The sequence below is a fragment of the Belonocnema kinseyi genome, chromosome 6, assembly GCF_010883055.1.
Source record: "Belonocnema kinseyi isolate 2016_QV_RU_SX_M_011 chromosome 6, B_treatae_v1, whole genome shotgun sequence".
Classification (NCBI taxonomy): domain Eukaryota; kingdom Metazoa; phylum Arthropoda; class Insecta; order Hymenoptera; family Cynipidae; genus Belonocnema; species Belonocnema kinseyi.
In genome coordinates, this window is record NC_046662.1 from 100551856 (window position 1) to 100574403 (window position 22548).

General features: G+C 35.8%; 1 protein-coding gene across 1 annotated transcript in view; it reads left to right on the forward strand.

The window, feature by feature from the left end:
- Positions 1–10110: 10110 nt before the first annotated feature.
- The window catches only part of LOC117175521 (C-C chemokine receptor type 3-like), a 135360-nt gene continuing 122922 nt past the window's right edge, over positions 10111–22548 (forward strand). Inside the window, exons 1-2 of the mRNA XM_033365228.1 lie at positions 10111–10340; positions 10949–11128. Coding sequence (XP_033221119.1) covers positions 10111–10340; positions 10949–11128 — 410 coding nt within the window. The remainder of the gene's footprint in view (positions 10341–10948; positions 11129–22548) is intronic.

The following is a 22548-nucleotide window of genomic DNA, read 5'->3' on the forward strand; positions in this document are numbered from 1 at the left end:
GCATATGAGCGCATTTGAAATCATATACGAAGAGATTATTAAACATTTTTATTTCGCAATTAAAGTTATTTGGTGATATCGCGTGATGGATAGATGACAATTGAAAATGAGGGGGTTGGTTATTCTTTTTTGGCAATTTTGAAGTGGCGCATATGAGCGCATTTGAAATTCTGTCTGAAGAGATCATTATAAATTTTTATATTGCATTTTTATTTATTTGGAGATATCATCGGATAGTGGAACGTAACAAATGGTAATGAGGGGGTTGATGATGGTCTGATGTCAATTTCGAAACTGGCGCATATGAGCGCCTTTGAAATCTTAGACAAAGAGATCATTATAAATTTTTATATTACGATTTAAGTTACTTCGAGGTATCATTGGATAGTGGATCGTAACAAGTGGTAGTGAGGGGGTTTATTATGGCTTTTTGTAAATTTTGTAAGTGGCGCATATGAGCGCATTTGAAATCATATACGAAGAGATTATTAAACATTTTTATTTCGCAATTAAAGTTATTTGGTGATATCGCGTGATGGATAGATGACAATTAAAAATGAGGGGGTTGGTTATTCTTTTTTGGAAATTTTGAAGTGGCGCATATGAGCGCATTTGAAATTCTGTCTGAAGAGATCATTATAAATTTTTATATTGCAATTCAGGTTATGTGGAGATATCATCGGGTAATTTATCGGTAGCAAGTGTTAATTGGGGGTTTGATTATAGTTTTTTTAGTTTCGAAAAGAGCGCATATGAGCGCATTTGAAACCCCATAGGAAACTCCCTTCATCAATGCGGATTGCAAGCTTTTTATTTTGTTGATCATCACTTCGTAATATCTTGTTACCTCTGTATCTTGGGCAATTATCAAAATTTTCAGAAAAAAATTATGACGCATATGAGCGCCTTTGAAGTTGAAAGAATCCATGTCTTCAACTTTATATTGCAAATCACTTTTGAGGATTTAATACCTGCGTTAAACTGCCCCCTCCAAAATATGATATCTTTGTTAATTAGCTAGCGCAAAATTTTTTAAAGGCGGCGTATTTGAGCGCATTTGAAGTTATGAAAGATAGGTATGATGAATTTGAAAAAAGGCAATTAGTTTAGAAAAATGACCCCAGCCCTCCCTCCGCTTTAATCGTTAAAATCTCGGTTATCAATGTGGCGCAAAATTGTTGTTTTATGGCGCATGTAAGCGCATTTGAATCCCCATAGAAAACTCGCTTCATCAATGTGGAATGCAAACTTTCAATTTGGTTGGTCATCACATCGTTAAATTTTGTTACCTCTATATCTTAAGCAATTTTAAAGATTTTCAAAAAAATTTGATGGCGCATATGAGCGCATTTGAAACCCCATAGGAAACTCCCTTCATCAATGCGGATTTCAAGCTTTTTATTTTGTTGGTCATCACTTCGTAAAATTTTGAGCGCATATGAAGTCGACCGAATCCATGTCCTCAACTTTATATTGCACATCACTGTTAAAGATTTAAGACCTGCGTTACTCTGCTCCCCCCCTCCAAATTTTATATCTTTGTTAATTAGCTAGCGCAACATTTTTTGGGTGGTTGCGCATTTGATGTTATGAAAGATAGGTATGATAGGTATGAATTTGATTTTTCAAATGGGGGGGGGGGGGTATAGCGTTACGCTGTCCCCCATAACACCTGACATAACTCCTATAGTTTTGTGGCGCAAAAAATTTAATCGGTGGCGCATTTGAGCGCATTTGGGGCGCAATTCAGTGGGCTATAGAAAAACTCAAAAATTAGCAGTGGGGAGGTGGCTGGTGTAAGTGACCTGAATAAAATAAGGAGGAAAATGAAAATGTGGATATAGCGCTAAATAGAAAGTGCAAAAAAATAATTTGCTGTACTTGTTAATGTTTGATGTCCACTCTAAATATTTGTAAAATAATTTTGAAAATTTAAATTATACTCGCCAACACTGCGGTAAACCTTTTATACGTTATGTTTTCGAGTATATTTATTCAGATTTCAGCTTCAGTAGTATCGGTCAGACTGTGAAAGCTGATAGAAATATAGGTCCAAAAATTCTTATTTTTAACCATGGAAACCAATTAAAATGATTCTGGTTCTTCGACGCTAAAATTTAGACAATATAGATGCGCTAAGCCTTTAAATATGGATAGTTTGATATCTGCAGAAGCAATAGATTCAGATGCAGGATCTGAATCATGTCCAATCAAGAGGAAGTGATTATCCAGGGAAAAGGAATTAGAAGAACTCCTGAGTTGACTAAAAGAAAAATTTTCCAGTCTGTCGGAAAATGATCGCCTTTGCTTAACTATCCTTACAGTAGCTCCTGATTGTTGGCTCATAGCGTTCGTGTATGTACAATTTATAAGAATTTCAATGCGATGGTCGATGCTGTTAATTTGGAATATGACGAAAGATACACAAAATCCAGTGAGAGATCGTAGAGGTAGTATTAGAGTTGTAACTTGAGTAACCCAAAGCCTGTCTGTTACTTCAATGTATGTGAATCATGTAGAGGAAATAAAAAATTTTCTGAACAATGAATCAAGTTCTTTAAGAACAAACAGCATATCAAGTAATCTATAGTGTATTCCAGTAGACTAATATGTGAAATCTTTAAAAGATACGGCTTTCTGCAGGTGAGTTTGTTGACGAACTGTGTGTTAGTATTAATTTAGTTCGATTTCTCTGAAAACTTCAAGTACGTGGTACAAAACGCTGCGCAAGCATTTGATTACAATAATGATCAGTGCACAGTCATCCTGCAGTTTTCTATTACAAATCAAGTGGAGAAATAAAGCACTTCAGCCTCGTATTGTTGTCCGATTGTATGCCTCATGATACTGTTAGAGTGTACATTATGCAAACAACCCTCATAGCCACCTTCAAAACAGAAGCAACACGTGCTTGTCTTCAAGACAAATCAGGGGATGAAGCAATATTAACATCACAAGATCTCTACAAATATGTGAGAAATAAATTCAAACATATCCCAATCTTCCATTGCACCAAAAAATATATAGTAGAACTAAAAGAAAGTTCAACAAACTATTTTGCCTTGCTTCGAGTGTGACCAAAATACAGAGAGGACATTTATTCATTTCTGTGAAAGATAAACAATTGGATAATTGGATGTTTGTCTTTCGATTGTTCAGTACGAGGCACATAACGTTCTCCGACATTATGTAAATTATTTATGAGAATCTCCTCTGCCATTGACAGCTGCCATATGGTGTCCACCATATTGAAATCCAATATTTTGACTGTTAATTCATGATCAGTGTTTATGGAAATCCTCGAGTAATCATTTTCAAGCTGATCAGGCTAGTTTGGGTAATTTGAACCAGAAATGTTGGACAATATGAGACATATTGAATATGCCATTTTGAATACTCATATTCTAACTTTAAATTCGTAATCAGCGACACCAAAAACACTTAAGCAATCATTTTCAAGTCGATCAGAGTAACTTGAATTACTCAAAATATGAAGGTTGCCTAAGATCCACTATATTGGATCCGCCAATTTGAATTCTTATATTATGACTCCAGATTCGTAATCGATGACGCCGAAAATCCCTTTGGGGCCACTCTGAGCCCGTTTAAAGTAATTGACGCCTTTTAATGAATGACAATAACTGAATAGCCATGATTTTTTCCCGTTCCAGGAACGTTCCATATAAATAAAAGATTGTCATAGGGACATTTTTACATTTTTACTATGATTTCTGTCGGAGAATTACCCATTTATTGTATATTTACACTGATTAATAAAGGAGTTATCCCATAAAAGTATAAAATTTACAATAAAAGTGTTATTTTCCGACAAAAATCATAAGACATAAAAATACCAGTTATCTTTTTTGAAAGTGCACATAAAGAATTACGTTAATTTTAACGCAAAGATAGATAGAAATTCACAATATATATTGGAAAATATAAAACATTTTGTTTTTTTTTTTCGTATAAATTCACGCCGTCTCTTGTGCGAATATTACAACATTTTTTGTACATTTGCTACAAAGATCACTCGTATTTTTATTTCCTATAATGTAATATTTTTAATAAAAATAGTATTAATAAAGGAATTCAGAATGAAATTGATAAGCCATAAAATCGCATGAAGTTGCCATAAAATCATGTTCAAAAGCTCTTTTTTTTAACTCTGAAATAAAGTATAAATTGGCCACGGTCAAATTGGCTGAATTTGCAATATAATATAGTTCAAACCCTCCTGATCAAAAAATCCTAATGGGTACTAGTACCAAAAATTAAAAGTTTTCGAGGTAGGTGGGGCTGAACGCGAAAAATATGATCGCAAGCGAATCTAATGTTCCGCTTGAAACTTGAAGATAAGGTGCAGATTTTTCAATAAACTGTGACCAGCACAATCACTGACAATACTAGAAACACTGGTAAGACCAGTCCAACTAATAAGAGCAATAACATGGAGCTTTCCTGGTAATAATAGGCAAAATCATGGCGATGTCCTCGCAATGTTAATACTGTTCGAAATGTTAAAAGTGGAAGACAGTTCAGTCGATGAAGACAAGACTGTACATTAGTCCAATTATAAAAGAAAAAGCCAATCCAGCTACTAAAGGCAACGTAATGGAACTGCCCTGGCAAAGTGAAGATTTTTTAAAATAATCAAGGCAAAAGACATTCTAGATAACCAAAGATATTTTGTAGTCCAGATAATTAATACAAGACTATAGGTCAGTTAACTAACAAAGGCAATAAATGTTATTAATCTTAGTTTAACTGACTGGACTAATAACATGTCCTGCCTTTGTTGGTTGGACTGTTTTATAGTCTTGTCTTAACCGACATAACTAATAACATGTCTTGCCTTTCTGGATTGAACTGATTTAGAGTATTGTCTTAACCGACTAGACTAATAACATGGCTTGCCCTTGTTCGTTGGACTGATTTATAGTCTTGTCTTAACCGACTGGACTAATAACATGTCTTGCCTTTGTTGGTTGGATTAATCTATAGCCTTGTCTTAAACGACTGCACTGATAACATGTCTTGCCTTTGTTGGTTGGACTGATTTATAGTCTTGTCTTAACTGACTGGACTAATAACATGCCTTGACTTTGATAACTGGACTGATCTACAGTCTTGTTTTCATTACTTAACTGTCTTTCACCATCAATATTTTCAAGAGTATTTATATTGCCAGGACAGCGCCATGATTTCGCCTATTATTACCAGAATAGCGCCATTTTGTTGCCCTATTAGCTAGACTGGTCTTACAAGTGTTTCTAGTATTGTCAGTGATTGTGCTGATCACAGTTTATTGAAAGATGTGCTGCTCATCTTCAAGTTTCAAGCGGGACATAAGATTCGCTTGTGGTCATTTTTTTCGCGTTTCGTCCCACCTATCTCGAAAACTTTTGATATTTTGGACTAGCAGCCATTAGGATTTTTCGATCAGGAGGCTTTGAACTATATTATATTGCAATTTAAGCCAATTTGACCGGGTCCAGATTTTAATGTGAATTGTGCGGGGTCTTTTCTACGATAAACTACTAGTATTTAAACAACCTAATTTTAAGTACGTTAAAACATTTCGAATTCAGTACTTTTTTAAATCATCTAAATATCAATAAAAAGAACATTGCAAATAAGATTCTGGTTGAAATGATCGCATATATGATCGCATATAAAGGCACTAAATAAGAAATCTGACACTGACCCATTCTTAAAAGAATTCGCGATCCAAAATGTAAATACATTTTGGATCGCGAATGCAACCTTAAACAAACGAGAAAAAAAGAGATGTCGGAGCTGTTATTACACATATCGCCAGTTTCCACCATTTTGTATTCCTCCTTGTGCGACAGCGCACGCGCCACCATTTTGTTTTTAGTAGATAGATCTATTTATTTTTCGCTCTGGTAGCCTTTAAACATTAACTTGCTCACAAGTACATTTTTTACAGAATTTTCTTACAACTACCTCTTAAAAATTAACATCCATCCACACCTTATATCTAATCCGCTTGTTTTTAAAGCCTAGCCTTCCTCGCTTCCTATGCCTAGCATTGCCAGCCTCTGCCTCCGCGGCTAACACCTGATACTAATATACTATTTACAATATTTACAGTTTTCTTACGCCTCCTTTTTCTGCTATTCATAACCTTCCCTTCTGGTATAATCCACACATAGTTCCCGTTATACCTTGACTTTCTTATTCTCTCCTCTCCTTCTGCCTTCTCTTTCTCCATGCCTTTCTTGTGAACCAATTCATATACCTTCCTTCCTTGCTCGTGCATCCTTCTCACTTTATCCATCTGCAATCCATTCATTCTAAAATACCTTTGCCTTTCCACCTCCATCTTTCCACCCTTATGTCTATTCTCCTTCTCCCACCAACACTTCCTAACCAGCTTACTTCCTCCCCACTCTTCCATAAATTTCTCGTTATATTTACACGCTCGACTCTCCGTTATAATCCCTAAACTCGTTTTTCCTGTCTCCCCCCTGAAAAAATAGTTCGGCGTATTCCTTGCCAGCCTCAGTGCCTCCTTTACATACCTCTCATGTATCCTATTTACCCCCTCAATTACCTTTCATCCACATACCTCCACTTCGCGAAGTGAAACACTTATTACCGTTTTTCTCTTCCACTTTCACTCCTCTCCCTTATCTCTCCCACCTCTTTTCCTGAACACAATGACCTTTGACTTGTCCACATTTAACTCTAACCTATTTTTGTCTAAGTATCTTTTCAACCTTTTTATCGTGTTCTTTAAAGCCTCTTCGCTCTTTACTAGCAGCATTATGTCATCTGAATATGCAAGTGGCCATATCCTGACTGCTCCCACCCTAACTCCTCCTACGACTCCGCCGCTACCTCAATTTCCATATCCGCGATTAAAATTGCCAAAAGCGTTAGGCTAAGCGGGCATCCTTGCCTCAACCCCCTATCCATCTAGAAACCCGCAGAAATTCGCTCCTCTCCTCGCACCCTATCTTTCTTCTCCTCGTATACCTTCGTTAGCTTCTCGATCAGGTCTTTCTCCACTGCCCTCTCTTCCATTGCCTCCCACAACCTCCCCCTGTCCACCGAAGGGAACGCGCCTTTTAGATCTAAAAAAAGCGTATACCTCGCCACCCTTTTTAGTTAGTTCCCTATCCACCATGTGCTGCAAGACGTAAATAATGTCAGTAGTACTCCTTCCCTCCCTACAGCCCGCCTGCGTCTCCGGCAATATTCCTTTACCCTGAACAACCTTTTGCAGCCTATCTGCCAACACCATCGCGTATATTTTGTACGCCGTATTTATTAGCGTAATTCCTCTATAATTTTCTTGCCTCTCCCTATCCCCTTTCTTATAGAGTGGTACGATCAGCCTCTCCCTCCACCCTCTTGGTAATCCCTCCCTTATACTTTTTTCACTACCCCCTTCAGCCTCTCCCTTACTTCTTTTATGCCAAATAGCCACGCTTCGATCTCTATCCCGCGCAGCCCTACTGCCTTAGATTTTTTCAACTTCCTTATCTGCTTCTCTATCTCCTCGGCATTGAGCTCCTCTCCATCTAACTCCCTCGTTTGTCTAATCCTCTCATTTATCTACCGTGTATCTGATCTCTGAAATGAATCTTTAAAAAATTCCCACTATTCGTTACTCCCTATCTTCTCACTTACCCCACCCTATGTTTCCTAACCCTATTAAATATCTTTCACACGTCTCGTTCTGTCTTAACACTTCTCAAGTCTTTTTCCAGCTCTGTTGCCTTTTCCTGCTCGTTCTTCTTACACATCACCCTACACTCCTTCGTCATTTCTACGCACGCCTCTCTTTTCGCGGTTCCTTCCTTCTACGAGTATAATGCATAATTTGTATGTTCAAAAGAAGCTGATTTGCAAAAAGTAGAATTAGATTTAGTACGTATTTTTAAAGGAATAAATCATTTCGTCTATGTTATTGTATTGCGCTCTCAAGCCGATAATAATATACCTTTTAAAATCAAGAAAGGTTCTCTCAAGATATATATTTTAGTCTTTAAGTCGTGAAAATATTCACTTAAGACATGACAAAAAACACACTTTGCCCGAAAAATCCTTATGTAATTGTTAAACACTCCATTAGAAACATGTAATAACTATAGTCTCTAATAAGTATTCTCTTCAAAAAACAATATATAGCACTCTTCACATAATTGTTTATAAAAACCTATATAAATAATATCATTGATATGAGTTCTTTCTGGTCTCAAGAAAAAATATTCCACAGATCTTTGTAAAAAGGAAACTCGTTGATAAATGTATTGAAGTAATAGGCAGTGGTAGCGATTCATCCTGCGATGCGGCAAATCGCTACACTTCAAGTTTTCGTCTTACATAAAGCCTCTAAAACTTTTCTATGTTTATAACAAACAATTATCAGATGAGCATGTAGCCTACACTAATTAATACAAAACTAAACCAGTCTATCGTAGTTAAGAAAATAAAAAAACGAGAATTAAAGTCAACTATACGTTTTTATTAAATGTTAACCCATTAATACCTGAATAACAAAAAATGTTACAGAAAGTTTTTTTCAATATTAGTCTGCAAAAAATTGCAACACTTCTGGATTATTTTTCATTCAGATTTAAAGATGGATGTTGCAAATTTGCTATCAAATTTTCAAAGTTCAAAATGGCGGATCCAACATGGCGGACATATTGTTTATTTATTAGTTTTCCAATGATCTTGCAGGGCTTTCAAAAATCAAAGTTTTTCTTCTCTTGCCTTTTTTCGTACAATGCGTGTTTTGGCTTAAAATGTTTATTTTAGTTTGTTCTTTTGAATTTTGAAAATGCTACAACTCTAATAATTTTCTTTTAATCGAAAAAAGTCATGAATGCTATAAGATACAAACGGGATACTAAATGATGTGAGAGACTCTTTGAAGAAACTAATGATAGGTGTAGCTATAGGGCATAGGTATATAATTAAGAACTTAAGGCATAGTACGGCTGCTGATAAAGACAATATTTACGCTGAAAAAATTAAAAACAGTAGCGGCTACATAAATAACAGGTTACTAAGGAAGCTTTGGCTAAAGTTAGAAAATGGCAGCCAATCATCTCAACAGAAATACCGTGGGAGAGCATCAAGTGAGATAACACATTGAAAATGGAATTGTTGCGTCTTTAGTATTAAAGTTCGAAGTTTGAAAGCAAGCGTGAAACAGGAAATACATACAGGATAAAATGTGTTGCAAAGTGTCCTATCATACAGAAGGTTTTAATGTGAAGACTTATAGGTAAAATGAGGGACATCAGAAATAATTTTTTTAACGGAGATTAAAATGAAGATTCATTGGGCGCAGAGGAACGTCGACACTGAACATCAGTTAAGGAGCACCGTGACAGATGATCCAGCAGCGGCAATTGATGCTTTAGCGCAACGTTATGGTTATCCAGCATCACCACATAATCCAAAGGCACCTAGTGGACACAAAGTTTGGCGACGTCTTTACGACATCGTTACATCTTTACGACATAGGATGTCGTAAAGATGTCGTAAGGATGTAGTAACGATGTCGTAAAGACGTCGCAAAATTTTGTGCCCACCTGGGCATACGGTCTACCTCCATCAGAGGCAGAAGCAGAGGTTCAAAAACCAAGAAGGCCATATGAAAAGAGTTATTATGCGCCTTTATTTTTTTGTCAGAGGAAAGTGGACAAAGCTTAAGGAGAGAGCACTATCGACTCTTCTTACTTAAGTACCCAGAGCTAGCTACAAGAATAATAAGCAAATGGGTTTCGGCTGTTGTAATAGCTGCCAATAAATTGGAATTTAAACAGCAGCGTCCTATTGATGAACTTCCCTTGGAAGATGTGGACAACGAAGTACTGATTCGAGCAGTCTTTTCCCCAGGAACATCGGTACATTGGGTCATTGGCACCAGCAATATTGGATCAGATTATAGATTTCCGACGGCAGAGAGTTGATGTTCTTACTGCTAGACTGCATCGGTACAAGAAAAGTAGAGCAAGAAGGCACCAAAATCTAACCTTTCAGGTAGATGAAAGAAGGTTCTATTTTAAACTGAGTATAAAGTATAATGACTAGCAAGACACCGAAGGCCCTCATTTGAATAACATGACTAATTACTGGTCGACTGTTTCGGATAAATCGAACAGAAACAATTTGGAGACTGCGTGGTTCCAATTAGAGAAAGCAAGAGCAAGTGATAACCCTGTAATATTGTTAACTAACATCACAACTTCAGATTTTCCAACGCTTCTAAAAACGGCAACTAACAAGAAAGCTCCAGGTCTGGATATGGCACTCAACTTCTGCTACAAGTACCTGACGAGTGTGCATCCTTCGTTGGCAGGTTTTTTTTTAGAAAATCGTTGAACGCCCAGATCTGATTCCAGGCTTAATGCTTTAAGGTACTACGTGCCTCAAAAAGCAGATGCTCAAAGTCCATCTGAGTTTAGACCAATAACCTGTTTTCCAACAATTTATGAATAACTCACAGTTGTCATTGCAGATATGGCATGTAATGTAAAACCTTGCAGGGCAGTTAAATATCTAAGAACCATAGATGCTGTTTTCATGACGCAAGCTCGTAAACATTTAAGAAACTACATTAAATACAATGACTACAAGCAAACGTGTCCTTCTGTACCACATGGCTATTTGATTGAAGTCATACAAATATACTAAATCTAAAAATGCATCATTGATGGGTATATTTCAAGGAGACTCGTTTAGTGCACTATAGTTTTGTTTAGCGTTGAACCCATTGATCAAAATAATAAATATCATATCTAATTGGTTCCAAATACATGATAATGAGGATGCTCATCAAGTGACCCATCTTGTATATATAGATTACCTAAAGCTATACGCTGGTATAGCAAGGGGCCTTGTAGATGTCAGCAAACTGTGTATATCACAAGTTATACAATTGCGAGACTATTCTTTACAGCAAGCGAGATGTTGCGCTTTACAACAGCATAAATAAAGCGGATCTCGATGAAACGCCCTGGAACTTATCATTAGAGGAGGCCTTGATTATCAGGATGGAAACTATACACGAATCAAAAACGCAATGGAGACAAAAAGCCATCTACGGTAAGCACCCAAAAACGTTAGATAAATATGAAGGGTATAAAAAGACATCCGACAGGGTTGGCAGCACCAGAAATTATTGAAAACACGCGTTATATCATGACGACTTTAACCGATGCCGATTGTGTAGAGTTAACAATGGATTTATAGAGAACATTATTGATGGTTTTCGCGTAATTCCTCAAAGAAAATATACGCACAGGCACAATGGTGTGGTGCGCATTATATCAACAACTAGCCTCAAACTTAGGACTCAACATGATGGATGCCTTTTTATGGTTAAATTCCAATGTTTGTTTCAGAAAATAAAGATTACATTTTATATTACCATGTTACTATCCAGACCGATCATTAGAACCGAGTTAATGGGGTCAATCCGAGTCAATTAATTCGATCGCCAGTATTAGCGCGCCTGGGTTGCGCGTCTTTTGTTTTCCGCGCTTAGCGCTCGATACTTATTTATCTGGTGCTTCACGCTTAATAATGTAGTGCCCTTGCGCTACGTGGTTTGACCTTATACGTCCTCCACACTTGCACCCAGATCAAAATTTTATTTTTCAATTGTTCAAGAAAATTTGAAAAGTTGTTATTAATATCTTGTATACATTTCAAAAAGAAATATTTCTTTGCTCTTGGTTTTTTTTTATTTCGTGCGATGTCTGGCTGAAAATTTTAATTTTTAATTGGGTTTTTAAATATGGTAAATTCTATAACTTTGACGATTTTCTTTGTATCGGAAAAATCCATAAGGACAAATTTTTCGGCTTGCTGAGTACTACGAACAGCCGTACATAACAATTTAATACCTTGAATAATATGGACTGAAAAGTTTAGAAAATGATCTAATTTTCTTTATTTTTGTCGGAGATTGCTGACTAACGAGCATGTCCTTTCTTTTTACACAATTATGAAGTGTACGAAACGGGCATCCAATCGGATTATTCGTTCAAATGTAACCGGCGACATTTGATGGAATCCGCAAAACTCATTTTTCACATAAAAGCAATACCTTCTCATTGAGATGAAAATGTAAAAAGATGAAAGGGTCATCATCATCGACATTGCTTGTTCACTTTACCGAAATTTGCAGGCAACCTATAGAACCAAGATCCGTCAGTATGGCGAGCTAAGGCTTTAAGTAAAAACAATATAAAGGAATGTGAAATATGCCTCTATTCATCCTATTGTAATTTTGGCTACAGGGAATGTGCACGCTAGAAGCACTGAACATCTTGAACATTTAGAAATCAGTAGGGTATTGGCTGCAGCTCAGAAGCCAGTTTTATTAAACACCTCTCGCATTGTAAGAAACTGTTGAGACCATCAGTAAGCAAGCGACTAAAAATCTTGTGGAGTGACAGGCGATATCTCTAAGAAAATATCCAGAGGCGATTTTTATTATCACTAACGCTCGCGGCCGCTGGATGAAAAGATGTATGTAAATTGAAATTCAAGTCTTGAAAAAATATTAAAATTTAAAAACAGGTTCTGTTAAGGTGTAAACGGTACTAGGCCAATATCTTTCATTGTGTTCACACTATTGACTAGTATATTAGTCTTGCCCTAATATTGCACGATAGTGATCAGTTTCGTAACTGGTTTCATCAGACAGGATACATACCCACAAGACAGTAAAGCGATCTCTAAAAATATTAGAAATTGGTTTCTTATATGTATAATGATTTGAAAAACACTTTAACATTGAAATTAAAAAATAATGGAAATTAATGAACTCGAATAACTAATCTATGCCCTCATCTATCTTCTATCATCTCTCATCTGTCATCAAGGTACCGCCTATAGCCTATCGTATATCGGCTGTCGCCTATCAATTATTGACTATAGTCTATCGCCTATCGCTTATCACCTATCGACTATCTTTTATGTTGAATCGTCTATTGACCATCGAATATCGTCTATTAGCTATCGTCTATTTTCCATCGTCTATCGCTTATTGCGTATCGCCTATCGTGTATCGCCTATAATCTATCGTCTATCGTCCATCGACTATCGTCGATAGATTATCGTCCATCGAAAATCGTCTATCGTCCATCGTCTGTTGCCTATCGACTATCATCCCTCGACTATTATCTATAGACTATTATTTATCGACTGTCGTATATTTGCTATCGTCTATTGACCATCATCTGTCATCTGACATCTGTCATATGTTTCATTTTTTTCTGAATATGTTTTGTGCATACCTTCTGTCCCATGCAGAAATTGGCCTACGTAGGGTAATTTGCAAAGAGGTGCTGAGAAGGGCCTAACCAGCATTCCTTGTTTTAAATAAACGATGTCAAATTTTAATCAGGCATTTAAAATATATATGCATTCCGACGCGATTTGGCAATTTTACTAACTTATGTGACAGATTATCATTATTTGAAACAAAAAGTGAATGAGTTATCTTAATGTGATTCATTGGCGAGGAAGTTGTGTCATAACATTCATAGAGATGATAGGCTTTTCTTTCGAACAATATAATATATGGGCCAGATCGTAAAAGGCTTTTTCTCGACACGCACGTTGTAAACGGTGAATTTCTTAACTGCTCCAATGTCGCGAAAGGAGCCTTCTTCAGCACAATGTTGTGTAATATTATGCATTATCCAATCCCCGAGACGAAAATAAATTTTTCCTTATGTAAAGTTATTATCGTCTCCGAGATTGGATGCATGAATGCCGGTTGAAATAATTTTGGTATCGGCGACTTCTAGTGACTTCAACGAAAATGTACTTAAAAACTGCAGAAAATATATCAAGTACTATTCATAATTGATTCAAGCTAATCGTGGAGCTCTGTAATATTTTAGGAAACATTTTTTAAAAATATAAAGCGTGTTAAAATACATTAGCTCTAATTTGAACTTAATGAAATCATAAAAGATGATTGAAAGAGGGGTCCCGGGCATAAGGGCGTAAGTTCCAAACTTCAGAAATATGTTTTATTCTCTGTAAACTATTATGCTCTAGTTAAATTCAGATATTTGTAGTACAATAATTGCACATTTAGAACAGGGCCTTTCAGGATTACGAACCCGAACGATCTATCCTGACATCCCTATAATTACAAGTGGGTCAAAGTCCATGTTTGCTATTTTTCTATAAAGTAATTAAATCTGTTGGCCTACTCACTACATGATTCAATACACGAAAATAAGTTCAATGTCTTACACAATTTGTTGTCTATATTATGAAAACTGAGTTGATGTGTAAGTATTATAGAACTACTAAGATACTTTTGAAAATTTGTTTATCAAGATTGAAGTTGGACTACAATGGTTTCTCAATTCATAAAAATCACGTTTCTCTCGTTTCCAGGTCGGTTAAGGTCCGGTTTTAAGCGACGAATTAAGACTGGGTGTTTGGAATGCTAGGAGGTGAATAATCTCAAGATGAAAGAATTATGAGAAATTATGCACGTATAGTTCAGGCGTCTGAAACTTTTACACCGCAATAAATAGGTAATGCGCGTTTTTTTCGAAAACAGTTTATTAAGGACTCCTGATTAGAATTCTTAGTCTGCTAGAAATGACATCAGTACGCCCCTGAGATATTGTTGAAAAAAGTTCCAAAAATTGTGTTTGCGTAGATTGACCCGACCCATTGCATTTCAGAGAAAAATGTTCAACACCAATGTCAAACTAGAGGAAATTCTAAACAATGTTAGGGCAAAAAAACCTTCTATCTTAATTAGGTGCCGAGTTATGGTCCTTTGAAAAAACCGCATTTTTTGGAAAAAAGAGGCGAAAAAACCCAATTCTGAAGTTTGTATCTGTACTCTGGAGCCTATTAATTTTTCCAAACAAAATCCAATGTTATATTGAATTAGACGCAATTTCGAGTCATTATAAAAAAATAAAATGATTTAGCTCTCATAGGTCATAAGTAATAGTCTCACAAAGGTGAATGCTTTTGACCTATTTTTTAAGGAAAATTACTCATGTTCCATTTTTTCAAAATACTGCATTTCTCCGTGAAGCTACACAAGTGGTGCAAGAGAAAAAGTTTCAAGGCAGGAAATTCTGCGTAAATCTACAAAATTATAATCTTCTGGTCTACATAGATAAAGAGTTATGACTCTTTTAAAAAACATAGTTTTTTTTCTATTTTGAGCCATAAAATATTTTTTTAAACTGCTCGTTTCGTACATATGCTACAGAAAAATGTTTAAAAAATTATAAAGGACCAAATTCTACGTGAAATAAAAAAATACAATATTTTAGCTCATGAAGGTCAGGAGTTATGACCATGAAAGTTTTATCATTTCCAATCTGAAGGCCCTGTATGTACTGGAAAATGTACTGCGACCGTATTTCAGCATTTTTCTAGTTTTTTCAACTATTGGTTGTTCAACAATTGTTTAAGTAATATGCTTCACTCTATCAATCGTGTGCATATTTTATGTATTTACCCGAGTCTAAATATAGGCTCTACTTTGAAGCTTCAAGTGGAAGTATTGTCCCTACCTTACGGCTGTTTATTCTACTAGCTCCTACGTAGCCACTCCTAAAGATATTTTCATTTTATTTTGCTTCTGTGTAAGCTTTAGGCCCTACATTGAAGGTCATGCCTCTATAGTTTTGAGTTTTACTTATGTGTCCTTTAAAGCTCCATATTCTCCGTAGAATTTTTAAATTTTCTCTTAACGCTCTTAAAGTTTCACGCACAAAATATGTGGCGTCGTTGCCTCGACGTCTGCGCCCTCGTCACAAATACTTTGTTGTTTTCTCTAAAAATCCATCATCACAGTTCGTGAAAGCAACAGTTAAATTGATTTTGATTAATAAATATTATCAAGAGAAAAGGTATCAAACACACGAGAAGAAACATCAAAAGATAAAGGTAAGAAAGATGCAAATCTGTTGGATTGAGTTTTTTCTGTATCACAAAAAATAACTCTAAATTAGTTACCACAGATTCTGAAGAAATATATTTTCCTTTCACGCAATTTTCGTTTGAATTGAACAATCACGAAATTGAATGATTTCAAATTAAAAATTTAGAAAATAGGGCAATATTAAAACCTCAAAAATTAAATATTTTATGATAAGATCATTGGAAATTATTTATACTTAAAAGCATTAAAAATTAAATAATTAAAAATTGCAAACTTTTTAATTTGAACAATTACACAGACCGACAAGATTTGATAAAAGCCAGAAAGCAGACCAAACATTTCCGAAGGATTTTGATGCCTACCACAAAGCTAATATGAATTTTGAAAGTAGTAATCTTCCCCATTCAAACCTACTTGGATTTATTAGGATATCTTTATTTTTCACCAAAATATTGTAATTTGAAATTTTTTATTTTAGCGTTTTAACTCATTAACGCTGAGGTGTTCAGATTTATACAACACATTCTCTGTTGCTGACGGTACGATATTTTTTCTTCAAAATATTATCTCAGGGGTTTTCGAGGTTGCCCTTTCTATTGCCGGTGTCAGTTTTATGTTATAACCCCTAGAAGATCCAATATGGTGACCACAATTTAGGACTCTAAAAAAGAACAAAGGATCCCGCACAAAATACCAACAAAAAAGCGTACAGTCGTTTGGAACCAAACTTTGCACATCAATAAAACAATAAAAAACATGGAACCCGTGTCTTTTCATTTCTACGGAAGCCGTTTACTAGGGGTAGAAACCACCCCTAACAAGCGACAAGCAGGCTAACCCACCTGACTCTGGAAACAATAAGTTTAGTTGCATATTTTTATTGGAATAATGAAGTTCCATGCCAAAAGTGGGTTAACCCACCTACCTGCTAATCCATCTAAACCCAGAAATCACCCCTACCAAATCATATGCAGGCTAATCCACCTAACCCTGGGAACAGCGAATTTAGTCGTTTACATTTCGTGAAATAATTGAATTCCACACTACAAGTCGGCTAACCTTGAAATGAAAATTTTCAATTTAGCGTATTAACCCAGTAACGTCGAGATGGTATGTCATTGTCCCTTGAAAATGTTATCTGAGGGGGTTTCGGGGGTTTCTTTTCAACTGGCTCAGTTTTTTGTTATAACTTCTAGAAGAGCTAATATGGAAAACAGGGCTTTTAAAAAAATTTTACTATTATGATTCATTTAATATTGTAAATTTACTTAGGATTTTCCAGCTTACTAAGGCAAGACTTAATATTTTCCAGCCACTTAAGGCTGGCCTTGGGGTTGTCCAGCTAAGCAAGAAAGTACTTAATATTTTCCAGACAATTAAAGCAAGACTTTAGATTTCCCAGCCAATTATGGCAAGCCTTTGGATTTTCCAGCCAATAAAGGCAAGACTTTTTATCGTGCAGATAGTCAAGACAAGACTTTGAATCGTCCAGCCAGGCAAAGTAAGACTTACGGTTGCCAATTCAGATAAGGCAAGACTTGGGATTGTCCAGCTACGCAAGGATGCACTTCATATTTTTCAGCCAATTAAGGCAAGACTTTAGATTGCCCAGCCAATCAAGGCAAGACTTTGTATCGCCCAGCCAGTCAAAGCAAGACTTTAAATCGCCCAGTCAGTCAAGGCAAGACTTACGATTGCCCATTCAGTTAAGGTAAGACTTGGGATTGTCCAGCTGCGCAAGGAAGTACTTAACATTTTGCAGCCAATTAAGGCAAGACTTTAGATTCCCCAGCCAATCAAGGAAAGACTTTAGATTGCCCAGCCAATCAAGGAAAGACTTTGAATTACCCAGTCAATAAAGGCAAGACTTTGTATCGCCCAGCCAGTCAAGACAAGACTTTGAATTGCCCAGTCAGTCAAGGCAAGACTTTGAATCGTCCAGCCACGCAAGGAAGTACTTAATATTTTCCAGCCAATCAAGGAAAGACTTTAGATTGCCCAGCCAATCAAGGAAAGACTTTGAATTGCCCAGCCAATAAAGGCAAAACTTTGTATTGCCCAGTCAGTCAAGGCAAGACTTTGAATCGCCCAGTCAGTCAAGGCAAATGAGATTTGAGAAAATGTAATTTCATACTCATCACACAACCTAATTTTTTAAAATTCTTTAACATACTAGATACAATAGTTCTGAACTTTAGATCTTGATTGTTCCCTAAAACTTTCTGTACAACATCTTTGAAACTTAACCATGCATCTTTTTCAATAGATGTCATGGTTTTAATAAAGTCATCATCCTTGATAAGTTTTCTTATATCAGGCCCAACAAAAATACCTTCCTTAACTTTTGCATCACTTAAATGCGGAAATGTAGATCAGATATAATTGAAACATTCTCTTTCGGTGTTTAGGGCTTTCACAAACTGCTTCATTAACCCTTGTTTTATATGGAGTAGTGGCAATAATACTATCTTTCTGTCAACAAGACTTTCATAAACAACATTATATTGATTAACTGTCCACTCTAATCTGTCTAGCCATTTTTCCGTTATCCAATGTTCATCCCTTGCACGACTGTTCCAAAGCCAAAGAAAACAAGGGTATTTAATGTTTTCTTATTGTAATCCTATTATAAGATTTATCATTTTGAAGTCACCACAAATAAGCCAATTATAGACATTGTATTTTATTTTTATCAGGAGTAATTGAAAAGTATCATAAGATTCTTTCAGTGTAGTTGAGTGACCTACTGGAATTGCAGCGTACTTATTTCCATTATGTAATAATACTGCTTTGAGACTTTCTGTAGACGAATCTATGAAAAGACGCCAATCCTCTGGCGTATATAAGTTAATTTTATATAAATTAATGAGTCCTTCGATATCACTAGAATACACAATCCAACTGTCCATTGAAACGTACTTGATTAACTTTTTTTCTCTTTTTCTGTAAATACGAGGGTAGTTCAATAAGTCCTTAGAATGACCAATAGATGGCGCGCGAATCGCTCCAAATCATCTGTTTTCAGTCAGCACCACTCCCGACTAGATATATGGTACAGTCACAGTCCACATCTTCTTAGTTTACGTGTTTTTATAACCAATTAAAATCAAAAAAATTGAATTGGACTCAGTTCATGGCACATCTGCCCCTGCTTTAGCAACGGTTTATAACTGGGTAAATGAATTTAAGCGTGGTCGTACATCAATAAGTGACGAACCACGTTCAGGAAGGCCCGTAGAAGCAAGTACTCCCGAAATCATCAATAAAATCCACGATATGGTGTTGAAGGATAGAAGATTAAAAGTTCGTGAGTTAGCTGAGGCCACAAGGATATCTATAGGTGCAGTTGTTTCAATTCTACATGAAAAATTAGGCATCAAAAAGCTATCGGCAAGATGGGTGCCACGTTTGCTCTCAGCTGAGAATAAACGCAATAGAGTGGTCGCCTCTGAGGCTCTTTTGGCGCGCATAAGTCGAAATCGTGAGGAATTTTTTCGTCGATTTGTGACTGTGGATGAAGCATGGATACACCATTACACTCCTGAGACAAAGGAACAATCCAAACAGTGGATTTCCACAGGCGAACCAGCTCCAAAGAAGGCAAAGACCGTAAAGTCAGCTGGTAAGGTTATGGCTACAGTTTTTTGGGATGCACGTGGAATTATACTTATTGACTACTTGGAAAAGGGAAAAACAATCACTGGTGAATATTATGCATAATTATTAGAGCAGCTGAAATAAGAAATTTAAAAAAAACGACCACATTTGGCGAGAAAAAAAATTCTCTTTCATCGCGACAACGCCCGAGTTCACACATGCTTCGTTTCAATGGCTAAAATTAAAGAACTAAAATTCGAATTGGTCGAACACCCACCGTATTCACCAGATTTAGCCCCCAGTGACTTTTTCTTATTTCCAAACTTGAAAAAATGGTTCGGTGGACAGAGATTTCCAGACAACGAAGACGTCATTGCCTCTGTAAGTGCTTATTTTGAGGAACTTCCGAAAACGCGCTTTTCTGAAGGATTAAAAAAACTTGAAAAGCGATTGACCAAGTGTATAGAGCTCCAAGGAGATTATGTTGAAAAATAAAAAAAAATTTACCCAAAAAAAATTGTTTTTATGCTTCATTCTAAGGACTTATTGAACTACCCTCGTAGTTATTCTAGTGCCGGGTAACAATAGTTTCCTCTCTTATGAGTCTTGAAGCACAAAGCCTAGCTTTATCTTTTGGAAGATCAAGGTCACGTATAAAATCGTCTAATCCGTCTTGGTCAAAAGATTTAGGATTTTCATCATCTGATTCTTCCCAAGAAGAATCTTCAGTTGCATGAGGATCGTCAGTATCCACTGATTCGTGAGTTGATCGGTCACTTTTGTTTTTAGATAAATTTCTAATAACAATCTTGGCTGGTGTAACACTTTTTACATCAAGGTAAACGATCTTCTCATAATACTTTTTAGAAAAACCTCCTGTTTTGCATAAGCAAATGTAACAATCAGTATCATGATCGTTGAGCTCACGCCAAACAGGTGGTTGAATAAGAGTTTACGTCTTGGTACTTTCATCTTCCCAATTTGACAAATTTAATCTACAAGCATGACAAATTGAGGTTCGTACCCACGGTTTATCCAAATTTTTCATTGAAGTCCCATAATAGTTGAAGTATGACGTTTTTATCGAATCATTAATTGATCGACGGTATTTCTCTGTTTCATACTTTCCACAAACGTGACAAAATGTATTAACTTTCTTAGCGCAAGGAGTTCTTGAACTCATTTTTTTTATTATAATTAACAGTACCGTGGAAATTCTAAAACTCACTATATACAAAAATCACGATCGACACGAAATGTAACCGCTAGACAGATTTCAAATACAAAAAGAATTTTATTACCTACGCATCCAGCCGTTAGCCCGCGAATTAAAAGTGATCTCTAACACGGAAAGATTTGTAGCAAAAAACGAATTTCATCACCTACGCATAACACGTTATAAAAGCGTCGCCAGCTCAGTGAGCCAGCTAGGGATGGAAGACTGTCTGCGCCGTAGAACGGCGTGCACATACAGCGAATGTGAACATTTGAATGCACACAGAGTGCGCAGCAGCACTCCGCGCAGTCCGACTTCTTTTGTTTTATCAACGTGCGAAGTTTGGTTCCAAACGACTGCACGCTTTTTTGTCGGTATTTTGTGCGGGATCCTTTGTTCTTTTTGAAAGCCCTAAATTGTGACCGCCATATTGCATCTTGCAGGGGTTATAACAAAAAACTGACACCGGCAATAGAAAGGGCACTCTCGAAAACCCCTGAGATAATATTTTGAAAAAAAATATCGTACCGTCAGCAATAGAGAATGCGTTGTATAAATCTGAATACCTCAGCGTTAATGGGTTAAAACGCTGAAATAAGAATTGTCAAATTACAATATTTTTGTGAAAAATAAAGATATCTCAATAAATCCAAGTAGGTTTGAAAGGGGAAGATTAGTACTTTCAAATTCCATATTAGCTTTGTGGTAGACATTTTTATTGTTCGGTTACATAACCTCAAAACAGCTAAAAACTCGTTTTTGCACTTTTAGATTAGGATATCTTGAAAACCTGACGTACAAGAGCAATTTTGAGCTCGGAATCGGGTTCAGCGCATAAAAATCCTTCGAAAATGTTAGGTCTGGTCTCTGGCTTTAAAATTTGTCGGCCCGTTTTATAAATTGAAAGCGATCAAGATTTGACAATTTTTTATTGAAAGCTAAATTGATATATTCAAAGTTGAAGCCTCTGAAATTCTAGCATTTAAAATTGTTGTTATAGAACAAAATTATTATTTGATCTTCAAGCTAATAAGGAGAATTTTTATAAAATAAAAGAATGAATTTCATTATACTGAAAACTAATAATTTTTAAATTGCTAATTAAACTTTTGCAAATTCAACCAATTTTCTTCAAATTTTAGAAACATTGAAAAATAAATAATTTCCTCTCAAACAGAACATATTTCCTTCTCGAGGAATTCTGCGATTTCAGGTGTAGGTACCTGCTGATTTCAAATGGATTCGTTCAGCGATGATTGTTATTTCTACGTTATTCTCCAAAAAACAGACGTTGATTACAGTTGACTTGTAAACACTCTTAATAAGATCACCGATGGTTATAAATATATACCAATGATTTGGATGTAACATTTACTTTTTAAAGATTCCAAATTATTTAAACTGATTTTAAAAAATGTCAAGGAATTTCAAAAGAGTTTATGTATTATTGTGTAATTACAAAATATTTTCAAGTGTTTACAAGGATTTTAATGAATTTCAAAAGAATTTAACGGGATTTAACCATTCTTTTGAATTAAAAAATATTAAAGTTTATAAATGAACTTTAAAAGATTTTAAGTAATTTCAAAAGGTACAAGAATTTTCAAGAGATTGTAAAGACTTTAAAATCATTTTTATGAGTTCAAGAGATTTTTAGTCATTTTGAGGGATTTTCTGGCATTTCAATCGATTTAATATAGTTTACAATTGTGGGTCCGGATGCAATAAGGGCACATAAAATTTTTTCGTGCGAAAACGAAGTCCCCTGGAGGCTTTAGAAAAAAATTTCGAATTTTAATTT